Source organism: Gouania willdenowi, unplaced genomic scaffold (genome assembly GCF_900634775.1).
Source record: "Gouania willdenowi unplaced genomic scaffold, fGouWil2.1 scaffold_396_arrow_ctg1, whole genome shotgun sequence".
Taxonomy (NCBI): domain Eukaryota; kingdom Metazoa; phylum Chordata; class Actinopteri; order Blenniiformes; family Gobiesocidae; genus Gouania; species Gouania willdenowi.
In genome coordinates this window covers 3,733-24,783 of record NW_021145157.1, presented here as the reverse complement: position 1 = coordinate 24,783, position 21,051 = coordinate 3,733, and the positions used below count along the sequence as shown (strand labels likewise).

Below are 21,051 nucleotides of genomic sequence, written 5' to 3'. Positions count from 1 at the left end.
AACATGTTGTACCTGAGACACTGACTGTAACTGAGCTGTGTGAGATTCTAAACTACAACTGCAAAGAAACTGAGGGCTTCATTTGTGGTGTTTTTTTTTTTTTGTTTTGTTTTGTTTTTTCACAATGTGACTCTCACTCTTTGCAGAGATAATTACAGAGATGAAAGCAGACAATGTGAAGTGGAAATTTTCTAGGAGGAACAAACAGAAAAGAAGAAGACAGTGAGAAAAAAAGAAGCTGATAATAGAAAGTAATTTAGACATATTTACAGCTTATCTTGGGTCAGAGATGAAGAAAGAAGATCTGTGTGAGCATCGTTTTTATAGACTTTAAGAGTAAAGTTGTATTAGTATAAGACATTTTTAACAGTCATTAAGTCATAATATTCCAAAAGTAAACTTATTCTATTACGAGAAAAAACTATTTAATATTATTAGAATAAAGTTGTAATTAGACAAAGAAAAAGCCCTGAAAATAAACATTGACAGTCGACAAAAGATCTTGATGTTCTTTTCAAACTTCTGATGATAATGTTATGTTATGGTTTCATTTATTCAAGCAACTGTTCTTTAATAAATCCACTTTGATCTCCTGACAGGTTTCGAATGACAACTGCCAGTCTACATCAGAGGCGTCTGCTGATCGCTTTGATGTTTCCACATTGTTACACTTTGAAAAAAGCTGATCCACCAAACCAAACTGTAAAAAAATGAGCCACAAAAAGAAGAGTCACTGCGTAACAAGAACTTATGAAATGCACACACATCAGTGGAGGCGTGTTACTGCTACAGCTTCTTTTCATGTACAGTTAAAGCTGGTGTAAAATTCCTCTGTCCTCTCCTCACACACTATCTTCTTCACTGCTTCTTTGACTGTTGAAGACATCACTTCTTCTTCCTCTTCCTCCTCTTTTTTTCTGACCTACAGGAAACAATACAGGAGTTTTGATTGATTGTATGTCTTTAAAAGAGGATAGCAGCATATGTCAACAAGGAAGCATTTGTCTCCACCTTCATGGTGTTTCACACCCTTGTAATTTAATCAGAGTTTTAACCCTTTAACACCTGTAATATTAACATCTCTGCATGGGTTTTCTTGCATATTTTGTCCATATAAAATGGTCATAAAAATGTCCTATGATGAAGTGTTTTCCATTACACTTTAGACCTCCAATATATGGCAATTTATCACTATTTATTATTGTTCCAACAGTGTAATACCATTTTGAAATTAAGAAAAACACAAAAACAAAATAGTTTTTTTTTTGTTTTAGTAGGAATAAAAACATTCAGAAGAGTATAAACCTATTTACAATAAAAAAAAATAATAATGTTTTCCTGGTTATAATTGTGCAAAGACTAATTACAGGTGTTTTTGGCCCTAATGGCATTGATGGAACTGAAGGAAGCAGTTCCTGTGTGGCTGCAGACACAGGCCTACATCACTAACACAAACACTTCCCAGGAGTTCTCTTGCAGCAAACTTTGCAGCACTGTCGACCCAGGCTTCGACATCAAACACATCTATAAACACCTGTGGAAGTTTCCTCATCCTTGAAGGTCTTCCAGATTCTATTTTTCGCTACAAATATGAAATAATTTGCTCTTTTTTTGTATCTCCATGTTTGCACGCGCAGCACCCCTTCCCCAGCACCACCCGCAAGCCGAAGCGACTTCTTCGCGGAGTTTTTACAAAGGAGGAAACGTGATTACTGTAATGTTTGTAGGTTGTCCATAAAGCACAACATCTTAGCTTATAGAAACATTTGGAGTTTTTCAAATAGAGCAAATTTTAACAGTTACGGTCATTTTAATGCACACATACCAGGATGTGTTGCAAGGGTTAAGGATAAGGATGTTTCCACAGAAGCGACAATAAAGGCAGATGCTGTTAATAGAGTTAAAGGACCCCTGTAAATTATGTCTATAAGACCTTTGTAAGACCACACAGTGCTGCAGAGCACAATACCATTTATTAAAAAAAGTATGAAAACAAACACTTATTCTGATTACAATAAACCTATCCCATCAATATTTTGGGAGAATTCTTTGTGTATCTGTGTTATTGTTATAATGTGTAACAGTTCAACAGCTCAAATATTGCGTAGGTTACAGATCCTTGAATGCTGGGACGTATATGAGTCACTTACCGTGGTGCTGGGCAGGGCCTTGGTGATTCTCTACATTATCATAGATCACTCTGCTGTCCTGCTCATCCTGAGTGCAAACAAAGTACTTCAGAAGTAGAAACTATAGTGATAACAAGTAACAATCCACAATCACAACTCTTTAGTTGTGTAAAATGTGTAAAAATAGTAACAAATGCTATAAAGCATTTCTGAAATTACTTTCTGAGACAGTCCACACAAACTAGATACAACTAATGATACACTTTTTAACTTTAGCACAAAACTCATGACCTTGGTTTTGATAAAGACTCTAAAGTTAAATCTAGGAAGACCCTGAATTATAAAGAGTTCATTGATTACATTCTTGGTGTTTTTCAAGTGTGTGTGAGGTGGCCTAAAACTGCAGATAGGAGAGAGTGGGAAACAGTTATGGGACGCAAGCTCAGGCTTGATCACCCTGTAGCTGGTCACCTTTGATGAGGGTGTTCAGTGTTAAAAAGGCAGAAACACCCCTTGATTCAAAGGAACACTACAGATGATGCATCCCAAATTTACATCCTTTCTAAATCTGAAACACAGCTCTCACGCCACTCTCCAATGTTGTTGTGTCTTCAGTTGCTACACCACAGGGGTTGCTATGGTTGAATGATGCTGTGCAGCTGACTGCATAGTAGGGGTTGAACAAACTAGTCGACTTTAGTGTTGTCTCGCAAATCTGTCTACGTGATGTCGACTTGTCGCAGTACCTGACTTTAGCCAAAGATGGCGGCACAACACAGCAAATGAGGGTCCTAGTATAAAATCAAGCAATTCTCGCCCCTTCCTGGTTTGTGCTCAAACTGCAGCTGGTAGGCAGATACTATGGCTAATATACATGCTAACGTTAGCTGTAGTGGAAACATGTCTGTGTATAAAGCAGATTTGGAAAACAGCAGAGCAGGACGCAGGCTTTGTTAGTGGGGTAAGACTGCTGTTGTGCCAAAATCTGTGACCCAAAATATTCTGTGACTGGAGGTGGCGACAGTTCCAACCCCTGTGGCTTCTCGGCGGACATTAAAATGTAAATAGCTCCAAAGAGGTTTGACAACACCGGCTTTGGTGAAGGAAGCCGAAGCTACTTTAAAAACAGCCCAAACAAAGTCTAAACGCCTGGCTTTGAGGAAGCCTTGGGGCTTAACAGTTACCATAGACTCATGGTAGGCGAAGCAGCACCGTTCCTGGGTTTACTTAGCTTCTATAGCATGTCCCGTATCCCAGGGGCTGGTGGTGTTGTGCCAAAGTCTGTGACCCGTAAAAATCTGTGGCTTCTCGGCAGTAGAGAAGAAGAGTGCTACGTCAACTGAGTAAACCTCTCCGTAGCTATTAACTCACTCAGTGCCCCCGACGAGATATCTCGTCATTTCAAATCCGAACGCTCAACACCATTGACGAGAAACTCGTCATTTGCGTTTTTTCACGGGGATTACTAGAAAACACCCTGGCGGAGGTCCCTCATCAATATCTAAGCTGTGGGATGTTGTAGTGACCAACTATGCCCTGACGATGGCAGCGGTGCACCTTGAGATGAGAGATTAGCCACTGATGCTATGATTAGCTGGGTGGGAGAAGAAGGAACGATTGAGAATATGGCGCTACAAAGTGATATTGTGACGTATCCAGCAGCTCACAGCTCCACATACTAACACAGAATGTGTGGACCTGAGTAGATTATTGATAATGTTGTGATCGTGAGATAAAACCATCAACTAACCAGGCTAAACGGGTCATTGCTGCGTGTCGGGAGGAAGAGGAAGTTACGTCTGTGTACAGACTGACGGGACGGAACGTTGGAGGAACGCCAAAATACAGTAAGAAATCCATTCAACTCTGACATAGACAGCAAAATAATAATAATTTTGCCATCAAAAGCCCGGTCTCAGTGTTTTTTTTAATGTTTTATATAAGGAAACAATGTTCAGATGTTAGAGTTGTCACTAAAGCAAAAAAAAAAATAGCTTTAAAGTCACTGACAGGATTTTTTTACAAAAAGGCTGTTTTCTCAGCTTTTTGCTCTGAAACTGAAGATTTGTGTAAAACTTGCTCTATTCAACGGCTGATTACAAAAGAACGGAACGAGCCAGAAACAAATGGTTATTTTTTTCATGACAGTAGAGGCTTCAATCTTTCAGAATCTGGTGTCAGATTTCAGATAGTCATAGTAGAAAATATTCTGTGGGTCTTTGAATTCAGTCAAAATGCTCAAAAACGTCTGGCACTGAGGGGGTAGAAAATTTGAAAATCGCTGGCACTGAATGAGTTAAGGAGCTATTTACACACCCTTAAACATGACGCTCTGGTGGGTGAAGTAAATGCAGGCTGGAGAAGAATTTCAAACATGTTTAAGGGGGAGTAAATGTTCGCCAAGAAGCCACAGGGGTTGGAACTGTTGCCACCGGCTGTCATAGATTTATTTGGGTCACGGATTTTGGCACAACACCGGCACTCGGCTGCCACTCGGCCCGACTTCGACTCTTGGTGATGTCATCGACTAGTCGACGGCTACGAGAGCTGGCGGTGACGTGTGCGTTTACTGAGAATACTGATGAGATGATCCAGGACCAACTCATTGAGCATGCCAGCAGCCCAAGAATACGGGAGAAGCTGTTGGTGCAAACAGAGGGAAATATGGATGGATTTAGCAGTTAATATGGAAGCTGTGATCATGCATGTACAGACTCTTTCAGCTGAGTCCCAATCTCCTGTGCACATTGTGCAAGCGAAGCCAAGAAAGTAGGATGGTCGTACATGGAATGCATCTCATCTCTCTCTGGTCCCAGACAGCTCAAAGAACATCATTAAAACCATGACTGCTGCCCCAGCCCCTGAGCCAGAACTTGCACCACCACTGTTTGATAACGTGCCTAGACCCACGAGGTTCAGAAATAAGCCTGCTTGGCTTAACAATTACAAACATTATTTGTTCTCATGGCCTTTGGGGGGAATATTGAAATAGAAAATGATGTAAAAAAAAAAAAGGGAAAAACATTCCAGACAATGTGAAATGACTTTGTCATGATGTGAATTACAAGTGGAAGAGATACTGTAATTGTAGTTGTAAGGTTATGTTGCTACTTTATAATTATTTTGTACTACTGAGTAATGTTGTTAATATTAACAAGTGATTGCAGTGAAAAAACAATTATGAAGATTGAAGTTAACACTAATTTACAGTCAGTCTTATTTGATTTCAGGTATTGATTATTTCCTAGTTATCAGTAACATTCTTAAACAAAGGGGAAATATGTTGTGTCTTCAGTTGCTACACCACAGGGGTCGCTGTGGTTGAATGATGCTGTGTTGCTGACTGTATAGCAGAGAAGAAGAAGAAAGTAAAAAGTTCATGTTTTCATACACGAGTCTGCTGTCTCTTTTAATATTCCTAACCACGTACATAACACCTGTGTTTAATAATTCAGATTCTTTTCTTTAGGTCTAAACCTAGAGCAGTCACATATCAACCACTCTGTGTATTGGGAAACAATCACTGGTTACTTTTGCTGCTGTTGGACCACATTTGAGAACCTAAATAGTTCCTGAGAGCTGACGTGTGTTTAGTAAGAAGCTGGTTGGTTATAAATATACTCACAGGAACACAATCTTGATCTTGAGCATCTGTAACAAAAAAAAAGACATTTCTGTCATTGGAATTGAATCAAAAACTGGTTATTGATGTTATAACTAAAGTCGTACAGTGTTGATATGATTCTCAGCAGCAAACAAACAGAAAAGAAGAGTTTATCCTTTCATAGTTTGTCCTCTCTGAGTCACAGACCTTTATGTTCTGTTGTCATAGGTTTTTAACTAAATCTTTGTAGAGATACACACCTTCTGCTGCTCCAGTCCTCCTCCTGTATTTAATCTGAACAGTAGTAACAATAACAACCAGGATGATCAGCAGGCAAATCTTTGCAATGTTGAGGATGAAGATGATCTTGTTTGGAGTCGAATCAGACGTTAAATCAACTGGAGCTGAAAACAATGAAGAACATATAAAGACAGTGTTTACATGTTAAAGGTGAGATTTGATTGGTCGTCCTACCTGTAGACACAAGTGTGTAGTCAGCAGAAATCTTCACTTCATTGTTTATAACAAACTGGCAGGTGTATCTTCTGCTGTGGTTAATCTGATGTGTTATTATCAGATCAGAAACACAGTTCATCCATCCACTATAATAGACTTCATCATCATCTTGCTTCAGTTCATCTCTCTCCTCATCCAGCCATCTCAGGCTGTCTTTTACACAATAGATGTCTCTGTACCTCCACAGAGAGCACGTCAGTGTGACTCCTCCCACTGGATCAGTGCTTTGTTTTGCTGAGACTGAGGAAAATGTGAAAGAATCCAAAGAATTAAATGAACAGTGATATTTGTGGTCAGTACCAGGGTTGGTGTCAATTACATTTTTCAGTTACAATTACTGTAAGTTTTTAATTACCCATGTTCAATTACAATTCATTTACAAATACAGTGTCAAGCATTTTTCCAATTACAATGGAATTACATTTATTTTTTATCCTCATAAAGTCAATTACAATTATGTTCTCAATGACTAAAGTTCAATTACAATTAATCACAATTCCTGAGCCTGTAATAAATAAGTTAATAAAAGTTAACCTTCCTCTTGTGTTAGCTTCCTGTTAGCATCTCTAATGATAACTGGTTTAGGACCAGTTATTGGCACATCTAAAAAAGCAGTGAACCAGTGCAACCACAACATACAAATACCAGAATTACAAATATATTATGAATTATATAAATAGAATTATAAATACATTCATAAATATCAGAATTATAGATATATTATAAATATATTATATAAATAGAATTATGAATACATTTAACAAAACCAGAACCACAGATATACTTATAAATCCCAGAAATGCAAATGTATTTACACATATGTACATATACACATAACACATATATATAGATTTTTACAATACATTTAGAGAGTAGTGTGTTGTCATGGTTGTAAATGTTGTCAATTACGATTACAGTGGCCAGCAATTTTTCCAATTATCCTCAGAAAGTCAATTACAATTACGTTCTCAATGACTAAATTCCAATTACAAAGAATCAAAATGACTGAGCCTGAAATAAATAAGCTAATAAAAGTTAACCTTCCTCTTGTGTTAGCTTTCTGTTAGCATCTCTAATGATAACTGGTCCTAAATCAGCTGTAAAATACACTAAAAACAAATATCTATCATCTCATTTATTTCATATCTATTGGTTACCTTGTTAGGTTTTATAATCAATGAAAATATAGGTTTTAATATTTTTAGTGTGGGCGTCTGAGACTTTTATGTGTCAGTTTACCTTTAGATTTATATATTTTTTAATGGTAAAATGTGGAAAAGCTTGATATGAAACATATTTTAATAATTGTTAACTACATATGTGTAGAACTGTACATAGAACTGTAACATGGTTCCCCAGTTTTGTGTTAAATTACAATTTACAATTTTTATAGAATTTTCATTGCAATTGCAAATACAAAGTCAATTATCTGAACTCAATTACAATGTAATTACAATTACAACAGCAACATTTTTTTAATTACAATTAGAATTATGACATAATTGTAATTAATTATCAATTACGCAATTACAATTAGAAATGACCCCAACCCTGGCCAGAACTGATGGTCTTTAAAGCTGCAGTATGTAAGTTTTTTTTTTTGGCATCATTTGGTCAAAAATCTATAATCATCTTAGAACACTTTAGATTACAATATGCTCAGAGTAGACAGTGAATCTCTGCTCTTTCTCCTGGCTGTAAATGAGCTTCAGAAATACAGGAGCGTGACGCTGAGAAAAGGGAGGGGGAGAGGGGAGTGTCTCACTATTCAACATACTGCAGCTTTAACATCTACTGCTTTGCCCAGGCTGAGGGAGGGATGGCAGGTTGACAAAAGAGACACATTTTGGTCATTTTGATGATAATTGAGACACCATCTCCCCTCATCCCCTCTTAAATGGCCTACAGGGCGGGGCTGGAATGCCTTGTGATTAAATCGGCCAATCACGTCTTACACCAGCTTCACTCTTTGTTCTGGGCCCATCTCAGCAGCTCAAGAAGAAAAATGTAGGACTCTCAAATGTCTGGACATAATTTCTTCTGCTACGCCACCTGCGTGAGGGCTTAGTTTCAGGAACAAACAGAAACAGGACTGCTAAATCTTTACTTGTGACTAAAACTTAAAAAATAACTACTGTTGTCATCTGTCCTAGAGCTGTTCAACTAAAGAATTAGTGAGAAAATAGAGGAAAAACCCTCCCTAATTACCATGAAAGTTCTATAAAATTATCAATTATAATTTAACATTTGTTACAGTTCTATGTACAGTTCTACACATATGTAGTTAACAATATGTTTCATATCAAGCTTTAGCACATTTTACCATTTTAAAAAAGAGGTATAGTAACACAGAAAAGTCTCAGACGCCCACACCAAAAATAATAAAACCTATGATATCATTGATTAGGAAGTAGAGGAAAAAGCCTACATTGGAGTGTGTTGAACTGGTGGAGTTTCTACATGTGATTCCTCAAAGCTTCAGTCATAGATCATATTTATCTGTTTGGGTCTGAATGTGACTTTCTCTGCATTGTTCATTGTCGTAGTAAATTTATGAACAGCTGCAATAATGTCATGTTACTCACGTGTTAAAATGTTCAGATACACATTTGTGTAGTGTTCATATGTGTTCCCATAGTAACATCTGTAATGTCCTGCGTCCTCAGAGGAGATGTTTGTGATGGTCAAAGAACATCTACGGCCCAGACTCAGTTTAGCAGCTTGAGGTGAATCTTCATTAATCTGTCCATCACTAACAATGGTATCAATAGTAAACATGTATCTGTAGTACAGCCATTTAATGCTAGAACATGATGTTTCAGATGAATCCACACTGTTACAGGACATGATGACCTCATCTCCAGCTCTGTGATAGATGTTGATGTCGTCACTGCTGCCTGCAGCAAAGAAACACAGAGCAGTCGTTATAAAGTTATAAAATAAAACAGGGTCAATTATAATTGTAATTGTGTAATTGATAATTTATGATAACTATGGCATAACTATAATTGTAATTTAAATTTTAAAAATCTATTGCTGTTGTAATCGTAATTAAATTGTAATTGAGTTTAGATAATTGACTTTGTAATTGTAATTGCCATGAAAAATCTACAAAAATTATCAATTATAATTTAACACAAAACTGGGGAACCATGTTACAGTTCTATGTAACATGGTTAACCAATAGATATGAAATAAATGAGATGATAGATATTTGTTTTTAGTGTATTTTACAGCTGATTTAGGACCAGTTATCATTAGAGATGCTAACAGAAAGCTAACACAAGAGGAAGGTTAACTTTTATTAGCTTATTTATTTCAGGCTCAGTCATTTTGATTCTTTGTAACTAGAATTTAGTTTTTGAGAACGTAATTGTAATTGACTTTCTGAGGATAAAAAAATTTTATAACTTTTTCTGTAATTGGAAAAATTGCTGGCCACTGTAATCGTAATTGACAACATTTACAACCATGACAACACACTACTCTTCAATTTATTGTAAAAACTTTGTAAAAATCAATACATATATGTGTTATGTGTATAAGTACATATGTGTAAATACATTTGCATTTCTGGGATTTACAAGTATATCTGTGGTTCTGGTATTGTTAATTGTATTCATAATTCTATTCATATAATGTATTTATAATATATCTATAATTCTGATATTTATAAATGTATTTATAATTCTATTTATATAATTCATAATATATTTGGTATTTTTGCACTATGTTATGGTTGCACTGGTTCACTGCTTTTTTAGATGTGCCAATTCACACCTGTTTTACAGTCTCTGCAATTATAAATGTGATCGATTATGAAAAACATCTATACTATATATCTCACAAGTCTCATAGTTTTTTATTGAATCATGTGACCCCCTCTGATCATGTGACCTAATCATCCCATGTATATATGCAGGTGTGTCAGAGCTGTTTCCTAAGTCTGATGAAGGGCTAAGGCCTGAAACGTTACTTTTGCTGGTGAGAAAGACATTTTTGGTGAGCATTACAGCTGTGCAGATCTATCACATTTCTTTCAAATGTTTCCTCAGCCTCAGATCTGTGATGTTCCTCTTTGTGGTGATCTCACTGAGCACGCCCAGAAAGTCAGCGCCGGATTTCATCACATTTCTCTGCTTTTTAAACTCACACTGTTCAACTATCACATGGTGTTCAGGCAGAACAACATAGAGACACAAAGAAAGTCAACCATAAGCAGTTTTTCCAATTACAATTATTATTTATCCTCAGAAAGTCATTTACAATTACAACTCAAATATGATTACAGCGACCAGAATTTTTTCATCATTTTTAAAATCATATTTCCTCTTACACACAATACCTTCAGATTTATCTTTGTAAGTTTTTAAAATACAAATATTTCATTTGATTTCCACAAATGTAAAAACTGAAAGTTTTTCATGAACTAAAAGAAGAAGAAGAGGAAGCTCCAAATAAAAAACCTTCTTAACATAAATTTATAATTTTCATTCTGTGGCCCTAAATTAGGTCCATACTCCTTCATTGTGTTCTCCTAATCATTTTATAGTTTGTTCAAAGAAATAAACTCATTTGATCAAAGTAATCACAACTTGAGTAGATTCAATTTTCTAACTTAAAACTGATGTATTTCAGCTTTTTGGGTTCATTATTATCTGACTGAAATAAAACTAACTTTAAAGGGGACATATCATGGTTTTAAATCCTTCCTTTTTACATATAAATCATACAGTTGTGGTCTATATAAAGCGGAACGGCAATGCTTGGGTCTGAATTTCTCATCATAATAGCTCCACCCCTTTTCTACCCCTTTTCTGATGTGCTTCTAAGAGCGACTCATTTTGGTGGGGTCTCTTTAAATGCAAATGAGACACTTCATACCCCGCCCCCTCTCCAGGTTCAACTCCACCCTGCTCGGCCATTTTTGTAGTTTGATAGAAGAGATATGGCTATGTAGCGGCGCAGAAAAAGTTTATTCACACGTTATTTACACAATGTCAACAACAGAAGACTTGTCCATCCAGCTTTACATGTTTGAGCCAGAGTCGAACCCGGCGGAGCGAGATGTAAATGAAGATGATGAACCTGCAGAACCCTAACAAGTGAGCTAACACAAGCACCGAGCTAACGCTAGCGCCAAGCTAACGTCACGAAATGCATTTTAATACAGTCTTTTCGGAGACAAAAACGGCAAAATGAAATGACTAATGAAAACTTTAGACTTAAATTAAATCACGTAGGCCATATCATCAAGGATCTAAAACGAGCACACAGCGCTAACATATGAAGACGGTGCAACTGCTAATGCTAACAAAACAATGACAGGGACGTCTTATCATCACACTTTTTAGCGTTATTTACAGCTTACCGAAGTGCTCTGTTCGTCGTCTCCAAAGATAGAAGGAATTGAACCCTCAATCAGACAAAGTCTTTCAGTAAATCCTTCTTTATACTGGCAGAGGTTGCTGAAGCAGTCATCCTTGAAGTGCTGCGCGCACACAAAAATGACCTTACCCACAGATGTGGGTACATTTCTATAAAAAATAAAACTCAACCAGGCACTTTGAAAAGGTTCTGATGCTGGGAGACGTTGTAATGAAGCGTGTGGGTTACTACATCCAACAACCAAACATTTTGACTTATCCTCTCGTAACTTCTGCATCCTGGAGCTTGGACTACAAAATAAAAGCGAGAAATAAAAATGGCGGATTGCTCGAAGTGTTGGGCCTGGAGTCGATGTCCTAATTTGGCAGTTCTGCTGATGTTATTGTTCAAAAAACGTAATAGAGAATCAAAAATCGAAACAGATTGAAAAATATGACCAAAACAGAATATAAAGATATCAACGGAGCACCTGAAGAGACTAATTTGAACTTTTCTGTGCTTCTAAACAATCTAAATATACATCAAAATGCATTTAAGGGCTAAAAAAGTGGATTTAGCATGATATGTCCCCTTTAAACTAAGTTTTTTTTTTTTCAAAATGAGCTCTGTTTTAAAATAAATATAACAATTTGCCTTTAAACTTGATATGAAATGGTATTTTGTCAATATTCTCTAACCATCCATATGTTTTTAACACAGGTCTAGTTTTTTTTTTTATCACTAATTCATTAAAACAAATGAAATCCAAAGCATCTACTCTGTTAAATGATAAAACAACATCAACAGAAGAAGAAGTTTACCTCCAAGCACGAGCACAAAGAGCAGAGTGAGCTGCAGGAGAAGCATTCTGCTGTAGATCAATGTTTCTAATGTTTCCTCACACTCTGATCTGTGAGTGCACTGAGCAAAAATATCATCTTATATCAGTGATGTCATAAAAAGAGGAAGAGGAGTTTAAATGGGTGGGGTTTATGCATATAAAAATATAAAAACACGTTATACAGTGATTCTAAACAAACGTCTCCTTTAAATAATGTGCTACACACACAAGGCCAAACAGGATGAAATAGTTCAACTTTATCACCAAAAAAGGAAATTACAAAGTCGACTATAGTGAACACAGAACATCACAGCAGAGACACTGACAATATTGAACAGTCACATTATTCCAACAGTCTACACTCATTTCACTACATTTATGATTCTAGTAAAAAATGTTTTCATTTCCAAAATATAATTAAAAAAAAAAAAAATAATGTTTTCAATAAAAACCTTAAACAGATCTGGTTAAAAAAATAAATCAATATAATAATTCTATGAAATAAAATTAATTAAAAAAAAAGTCAGAATGAAGAGAGGAAGAGGAGAGAGAGGAGAAAACACAGACTGCAGAGAGAGAAACATGTTACAGCATCAACATTTACATAGAATCAGTTTAATGCTTTATTTAATGTGAGAGAGAGAAGAAGAGGACCTAAACCAGGGGTTGGTGACCTTTAGGATCAGCCATTGAGTGAAGATGTTACTTTTGTGTGTGATCTGCCTGAAAACAGATGTTGTTGTGGAATAAATGTTTTTCCAGATGCAGCAAAAAAAACTTTCTTTTAATCCAACGCTTTGACAACAGTCAGAATACAGACACAGTGCACTGTACGTTGATCATAGGTTCCTTTGGATAAACACAGCTTAGTTCAGGCCCGTGCAGAGACCTCCAAAGGAGCTGGTGCTCAAATAAAAAGGGCACATATTACCAGTACACATCATGGAATCTTGGCCAGTATTAGACAGTTTCATATATATAACAAAAGTAGTAGGCATGAAAAATGAAAGATATTTTATTTGAACAGAATATATAAAACAAACAACGTGTCGCACATATTTTAAACAAAATGTTTTCATTCAAAATGAAGTGAGAGCTCCTTTGATTCTAATATTATCTATGGCTAAGATCTTACTGGCACTGCTGGGCTGAGGAGATGATGGAAAGATTGTGGACTGGGGAGGGTCATGACAAGGAAAGAAAAAACAAACGTACATGAGCACACTGTTGGTATTTTAATATACTGTAATAAACCATTAATACCAAATGCTTTGCCAGACTTACAGTAGTACATTCTTAACACTAGCAGCAAACTGGAACATGGAACTGCAGACATAAAATAAGAACAGTGGAGATTAAATACATGTTTTGCCCTAATAAAGATATATTAACATTCCTAATCAGCCTCTATTGATCACCTCAATTTATGATCCAACTTTATGTGTTTCATCACCTGTATACAGTTTATTTTTTCCCTCTTCTCTTGTTTTCCTGCCTTTTCTATTCTTTTTCCTTCGTGGTCTTCTTTACTCAAAATATTTACAACTATTTACAACTATACTTCTTCATTTTTAACATTTTTTTAAAGTATTTTTCCAGTGCCTTCTACTCTGACCTTTTCTTTGTGGTTTGTTCTCCATTCTCTGATCCACTGATATACAATGTAAACAATGAATAAATCCTTAGTGTATCTTCATCTCAAAACAACCTTGAAAAACTATGTATTGTTGTTCTTATGTTTGCTATTTTTAACCCAGCTGGTTAGTGATCCACTACCCTTAGCTGCCTCACGCTGCTCCTTCTTTTTTTACTTTAGAATTATTGCTTTTTCAAAAGATCTCTTCTGTAACATTTCACAGGAAATTACATTACACTTTTATACTAAACACCAACGTTTTTAACTAAACATGAAGTACACTTTTCCATGTTGGGACAAGTTATAAATAGTTCAAGTTTTAATAAAATAAAATTCCTTTAGATTTTCGGATAAATCTTGTTAAATTTGTAACACAGTGGTTTGACCTGGACTCATTAGTGAGTCTCATTATAATTATAAATTTCCCATAAATAGAGAGATAGAAGTAGTCACATTATGTTTTCTGGTTGGTTTCCAGTCTAAACCAACAGTTTGCTCCATTAGACAGGCTGAACCTGTCTGAGGTGAGCAGCAGTGCAGACAGAAGCACTTTTCTCTGATGCTGTCATTGTCAACAATACAGTTACACTTCTGTCTCATATCTATCTATCTATCTATCTATCTATCTATCTATCTATCTATCTATCTATCTATCTATCTATCTATAAAAGCAAAGAAGGTCTGCGTGAGTGTGTGTGTGGAGTGAATTTCTCCCCAACACAGTGTTTGTTGGACGTCAAACTTCATGAATGGCTTCCAAATACCCCAAGTTTTAGCATCCTTAAATTTGGAGTAATTTGGTCATTTCCAAATGTTTATTTTAATTTTATTTCAGCTTGACGGCACATTCAAGTTCACCCAGAAGTGAAACCTATTCAGTTTTTGACCTCAGTGTGTGAGGGGGCTCTAGCGCACCATCTATATCTATTTCACTGTACAGCTCCTCGAGAGTCACGTGTGCGGCCAGAGCCAATCGCTGCACACACAGTCAAGCAGACACGGACTGCAAACACACAAGTGAGAGAGGAAAATAGGTTAGACCGGAGAAGGGGGAGGGGCATCTGAGCAGCCACGCTCACACTGATATATTGGCAAAGCTCTCAAGTCTCACTTATTGGGCCTAATGTGAGTCACTGGTGTGCGCGGCTAACGCGCGTGCGTGTGTGCAAGCCACACACACACACACACACACTTAACTGCTGTGTATAAATGGGGAGGCTTAGCTTCAGCTCAGTGCTGGGACATTTTCTACAATGGTTTTTCACTTGTTTTCTGAGCTTGGTTTCATGCTAGTAATTCCTGGATTCTATAACAAGTGTTTCTTCCCTGCTTTTGGACATTCTTCTTGTTTTAGCCCAGCTCTGTGTGCTTGGTTTGCCTTTTAGTGTTTTTGATTATTTTTTGATTATAATTATTGGGTTAATGCACCTGAGCTCCACCTCCTTTCCTGCATTTGGGTCTGCAGCGACACCTGCACATGACACTACATTCATTTAAGTTCTGCATAGAATAGTTTGTCCAAATGTGCAGTTATTTTTTTAATAAAACAACAATGAATTCAGTTAAATTCAATTATCAGGCTCTAAGTATAGATACATTTATGAACTCTAAAACTGAGAAAATAACCTCCATTCAATGCTGTTTTGGTGTTGTGCGTTACGTTTAATCTGATTGGTCGGCTATAATGTGATGCATTACATTTAATCTGATGAGTCGGTTATATTGTGATGCATTTGATTGTCTCATTATTTCATTTTTTGTAGTTTCACAATGTCTGTTGATCATTTTAAAACAAAAAAAATAACTGACTCAGTAATGGTTGGGTGTAGAAATGTAATGAATTACTTTACTTCTTTTAAATGTACTTAAGTACAAGTACAATTACTGATTTAGAAATATACTCAAAAAAGTACAAGTACCCATAAAAGCTACTCAATTACAGTAATGTGAGTACTTGTAATCCATTACTTTCACCTCTGCTTAAACATGTTGTACCTGAGACACTGACTGTAACTGAGCTGTGTGAGATTTTAATCTACAACTGCAAAGAAACTGAGGACTTCAGTTGTGGTGTTTGCAGAGATAATTACAGAGACGAAAGCAATGGAACAAACAGAAAAGAGGAAGTCAGTGAGAAAAAAAGAAGCTGAAAATAGGAAGTACATTGAGACATATTTACACCTTATCTTGGGTCGGAAATGAAGAAAGAGCATCTGTGTGAGCATCGTTTTTTAGACTTTAAGAGTAAAGTTGTATTAGTATAAGACATTTTTAACAGTCATTAAGTCATAATATTCCAAAAGTAAACTTATTCTATAATGAGAAAAAAACTATTTAATATTATTAGAATAAAGTTGTAATTAGACAAAGAAAAAGCCCTGAAAATAAACATTGACAGTCGACAAAAGATCTTGATGTTCTTTTCAAACTTCTGATGATAATGTTATGTTATGGTTTCTTTTTTTCAAGCAACTGTTCTTTAATAAATCCACTTTGATCTCCTGACATGTTTCGACTGACAACTGCCAGTCTACATCAGAGGCGTCTGCTGATCGCTTTGATGTTTCCACATTGTTACACTTTGAAAAAAGCTGATCCACCAAACCAAACTGTAAAAAAATGAGCCACAAAAAGAAGAGTCACTGCGTAACAAGAACTTATGAAATGCACACACATCAGTGGAGGCGTGTTACTGCTACAGCTTCTTTTCATGTACAGTTAAAGCTGGTGTAAAATTCCTCTGTCCTCTCCTCACACACTATCTTCTTCACTGCTTCTTTGACTGTTGAAGACATCACTTCTTCTTCCTCTTCCTCCTCTTTTTTTCTGACCTACAGGAAACAATACGGGAGTTTTGATTGATTGTATGTCTTTAAAAGAGGATAGCAGCATATGTCAACAAGGAAGCATTTGTCTCCACCTTCATGGTGTTTCACACCCTTGTAATTTAATCAGAGTTTTAACCCTTTAACACCTGTAATATTAACATCTCCAAAAACAGGGCATTTTATGGAAACTAATTACAGGCGTTTTTGGCCCTAATGGCATCAATGGAACTGAAGGAAGCAGTTCCTGTGTGGCTGCAGACACAAGGCCTACATCACAAACACAAACACTTCCTAGGAGTTCTCTTGCAGCAAACTTTGCAGCGCTGTCGACCCAGGATGGCTGTGGGATTTTGGAGGCTGGAGCTGTTTTGCATCTCATTCCTGCTCCATGCAGTGTACGACACCATTCCATCACCAACAGAAACCACCAGTTCCCAAGAAAATCAAGAAGGGCCTTCTCCAAGCAGCACAATCATGGGAGATGAGAGTGGACCTCGGCAGGAGACTTATCTAAACCCCAGTTTATACAAACACCACTGAGGCTTGACTTGTTCTTGTGCTCAGAGGAGTAAAAAAAATCATCCTGATAGAACTGACCATCCTGTGGGAAGAGGGATGCGAGGAGGCATAAGAGAGGAAAGATTCTAACTACCAGGACCTTGTCGAGCAGTGCAGGGACAAGGGTTTGTAGGCCTGGCTATTCCTAGTTGAGGTTGGGTGCAGGGGTTTCAAGGCACAGTCTGTGTGGAAGACACTCACAGCTCTGGGAGTAAGATGACTGTCCACAGGGTGGGTGAGGCAGCAGAAAGACCATCTTGTGGACTCTGGAGTAGGAAGGAGGAATTGTGCTGGGGGCCATGAGAAGATGGGCAGTGACTGAAACTGAAAGCACAATAGCGCAGACTTTTTACACTGCTCTGAAAACTAGCTAGAAAAAAGACAACAGAGTTTCATTCATTCAGACTTTCAACCAGGAACTAGAACCGTTATAAATTCACATTTCTTCATCAGAAACTGCTCCTCTATGATCCCACTGAAACCACCAACGCAGTGGTTCCAAAGATTAGATTCTGCAATTACAAAATTCTATGTGAGGAATAAAAAACCTAAAATAAGTCTTTCAAAAAATAAAAGCGAGGGTGGTTTAGAAGCCCCTAAATTCATGCATTATAACTTAGCAAATTTTATATTTAACAGAATGACTAAAACCAAAAGAATACCACAACACCTGGCTAGAAATAGAACAGTTAGACTGCAAACATATTAAACTCTCTGATCTCCCTTTTATCAATACGACTCTCAAACATCACAACTGCTTTAAAAACCCACTGATTGCCTCCACCCTGACTGCGTGGTAGAAAGCCCTAGACATTACGAATGTTCAATTAAAAACTAGAATGTTGTCTCCAATCTGGCACAACCCTGACTTTAGAAAAAGAAAAACACCCCTTTATCTGAAGACATGGAAAGAAAGTGGAATCACTCATCTCCAAGACCTCTTTGAAAATGACAAGCTCAGGACATATAACAATTTAAACTAAACATTCAATATAAATAAAAGTAATTTTTTACAGTACTTACAAGTAACAGAAACAATCAAGAATAGATCCAATTACCTTACAACCTCCATAACTGGCTATATATATGAAAAAAATCTCAACAAAAACAAAAAAACTCTCAAAAATATACAGAGCACTCTCTAAAACTAACTCTAATCACTTACCAATCGCTAAATGGGAAGCTGAACTCTCAATCACCACGAACACCGATTTATGGACAGAAATTTGTTGTAATACTTTTAAGATGACTAAAAACTAAGATACACAAATACACGACTCCAAAAAACATCCGTTACAGAAAAATACACCATACAAAAAAATATGCCCCACACAGCAAATTCAAAAGTGTTAAATGTTTGGTGTTGGCAGACTTTGTACAAAAGCAGAGTTAATTTTACTCTAATAGAGTCACATTATTTTTATGTAACTCTGTGGTGTATAATATTAGTAGTTAAAATCCAGTGTTAAAACAGAGTGTTTCTATATCAAATCTGGAGGTGTTACAATGAAAACAATAACTCTTGATTTTTTAACTCTAAACTCCCACAGTGTCTATAACACTAAAAGAGTAAATTCACTGACTCCGCCCCCAGCATCACAGGCTCTCACCAAAGCGACCGAAGCGAACATTCAGAACAATTTGCTTTCCACATGACTGAGGTGTTTGCCACGCTTGGTAAGTCATTTTAATCTGTTTTTATTTGTCATTATTATTTTGGGCTGAGACCAACCTGTGTGATAAGCATTAGCCACATTGCTTCGTGATATGGCATATAAGTCTGGTTTAGCACCGAAGTTCATTGTTTGTGGGCAAAACTATAGTTTTAAAAAACCGTGCAGGTGAACATTCACATTTTTGGCTAACTTAAATACAGTAGTTCCTCATTTATCGCGGGGGTTACGTTCTAAAAAAAACCTGCAATAGGCGAAATCAGAGAATCAGAGAGGAGGTGGTAGTAGCAGGTAAAAGTTCTCTCTGTAGCACTGAGCTAGCATAGCATTAGCCGCTAATCACACCGGCTTTTTTCACTGGTGGTTTTCACTACAGCTGACAGTGAAACTCAGCGAGTTGGATGTGTCGCTGGTGGGTGAACGCAGCATTAGCCAATCAGGACACAGAACACAATGCGCGTTCATACACTGTAAAAAAATGCATCCAAAATTGCACTGTAAAAAATCTGTGAAACAGCGAGGGACTACTTAATCATAAAGCAATTTTCAGATCATGAAAGGTTGACATACAGTTATGCCACGACTTGAAGACAGATGTTCTGATTGGGTTCTACGTTAACATTTAGATCTCTTCAGATCTTTGTGCACACGGTTTAGATAAAAATAAAAAAGGTTGAGGTTTTGTATTTATTTCTGCACTAACTATTGTCTGTGTGCGTTGATTAAGAGAGCACAATTTTAACAAACAACTTCTGTTCTCTGTTATTGTAAAGCACTTTGTGATTTTTATCAGCGAAAAGCGCTATTTAAATAAATGTTATTTACTTACTTACTTTTGAGTATGAAATTGCCTTTAAAGATGAACAATAATATCTACAATTTGTCTTCTTGTAAAATAATTGGGCTTACACTACTTCTGGTTTAATCTCCACGCAGGAGATGCAAAGGTGGAATATGGGGGAGTGCAGAAGTACATTAAAGTTCCACAAAGTGATGAATGCTTCCATTTCCTCCAGTTTCTTCAAGAGGTTTGTATTTATGTGCAATTTAAATTGGTATAGACTAAGTGAGTGTGAGTGAACAACTTGAATTGGTGGTTTTAATAGTTTATGACATTTCAATTCTCTTAATTTCTTTCAGTTATGGAGAAATTCAGCTTTCAGTCTCAACTCTTCACAGAGGGTGGACTTATCCTGATCAACACTTCCATGCATAATGTATTGAAATAAAAAAAATAATGAAAATGCTGTTATTTACATTGACCAGCTCACATATGACAGATAAGCAATATTCTAATGAAAGTGAGAGCATGTACATTGTTCCACATTGTTACATGTTTTAGAAATTGTTTTCTAATTGTGATGCATGTTTTGAAATAAATGTATTTCAGAAAATCATTGCCTCTTAAATGTTTATTTCCCAATGAATTTCTAAAAGTTAAAAACAAAATGTATACCTTTTTTAGTATTATTTACAAATAACTCTTATGTAGTTAAAAGAAAAAAACTCTTGAAGAGTTAATATTTAGACTCTAACACTGAGTTAGTGTTAAATTAATAACTCCAGACAGATTTAGTATTTGACACTTAATTAGAGTTAAGGTACCAACTCTCCAAAAAGAGTTAAATTAACACTCTCTGGTCTGGACCCATATAGACACTTTAAAAGTGTTGAAATCAAATCTGACAGTGTTAATTTGGGCATGCTGGATTTGCTGTGTACAGATAGCTACAAAAGTGGCAATTAGTATCGGACTCTATAAAATCCTCGTTAACGGATTCGACCAATAAAAACGGTTCAACGGGGAAATGGACAAAATCGGCATGAAACGCCGTCACCGTGGGACAAAGAACGTTTTTTATGGGGAAGTTTTTCTGGGGACCGCTTATTAGGTGCACC

The 21,051-nt window shown here is 36.5% G+C and overlaps 1 protein-coding gene across 2 annotated transcripts; it reads right to left on the bottom strand.

Annotated features, from left to right (window-relative positions):
• Window positions 1–283: 283 nt before the first annotated feature.
• LOC114460079 (uncharacterized) lies at window positions 284–12,521 on the bottom strand. 2 transcript variants are annotated; one of them, XM_028442106.1, is made up of 7 exons: window positions 12,438–12,521; window positions 8,835–9,146; window positions 6,208–6,489; window positions 5,994–6,137; window positions 5,755–5,780; window positions 2,151–2,217; window positions 284–922 (listed from the first exon to the last, which is right to left on the bottom strand). In XM_028442106.1, exons 1-7 carry the CDS (start codon window positions 12,481–12,483, stop codon window positions 843–845), a joined length of 957 nt encoding a protein of 318 aa, XP_028297907.1. In that variant the 5' UTR covers window positions 12,484–12,521; the 3' UTR covers window positions 284–842. The 2 variants fall into 2 exon arrangements, with proteins under 2 accessions (XP_028297907.1, XP_028297908.1); XM_028442107.1 differs by lacking the exons at window positions 284–922; window positions 2,151–2,217 and adding an exon at window positions 4,471–4,769.
• Between the last annotated feature and the right edge of the window lie 8,530 nt (window positions 12,522–21,051).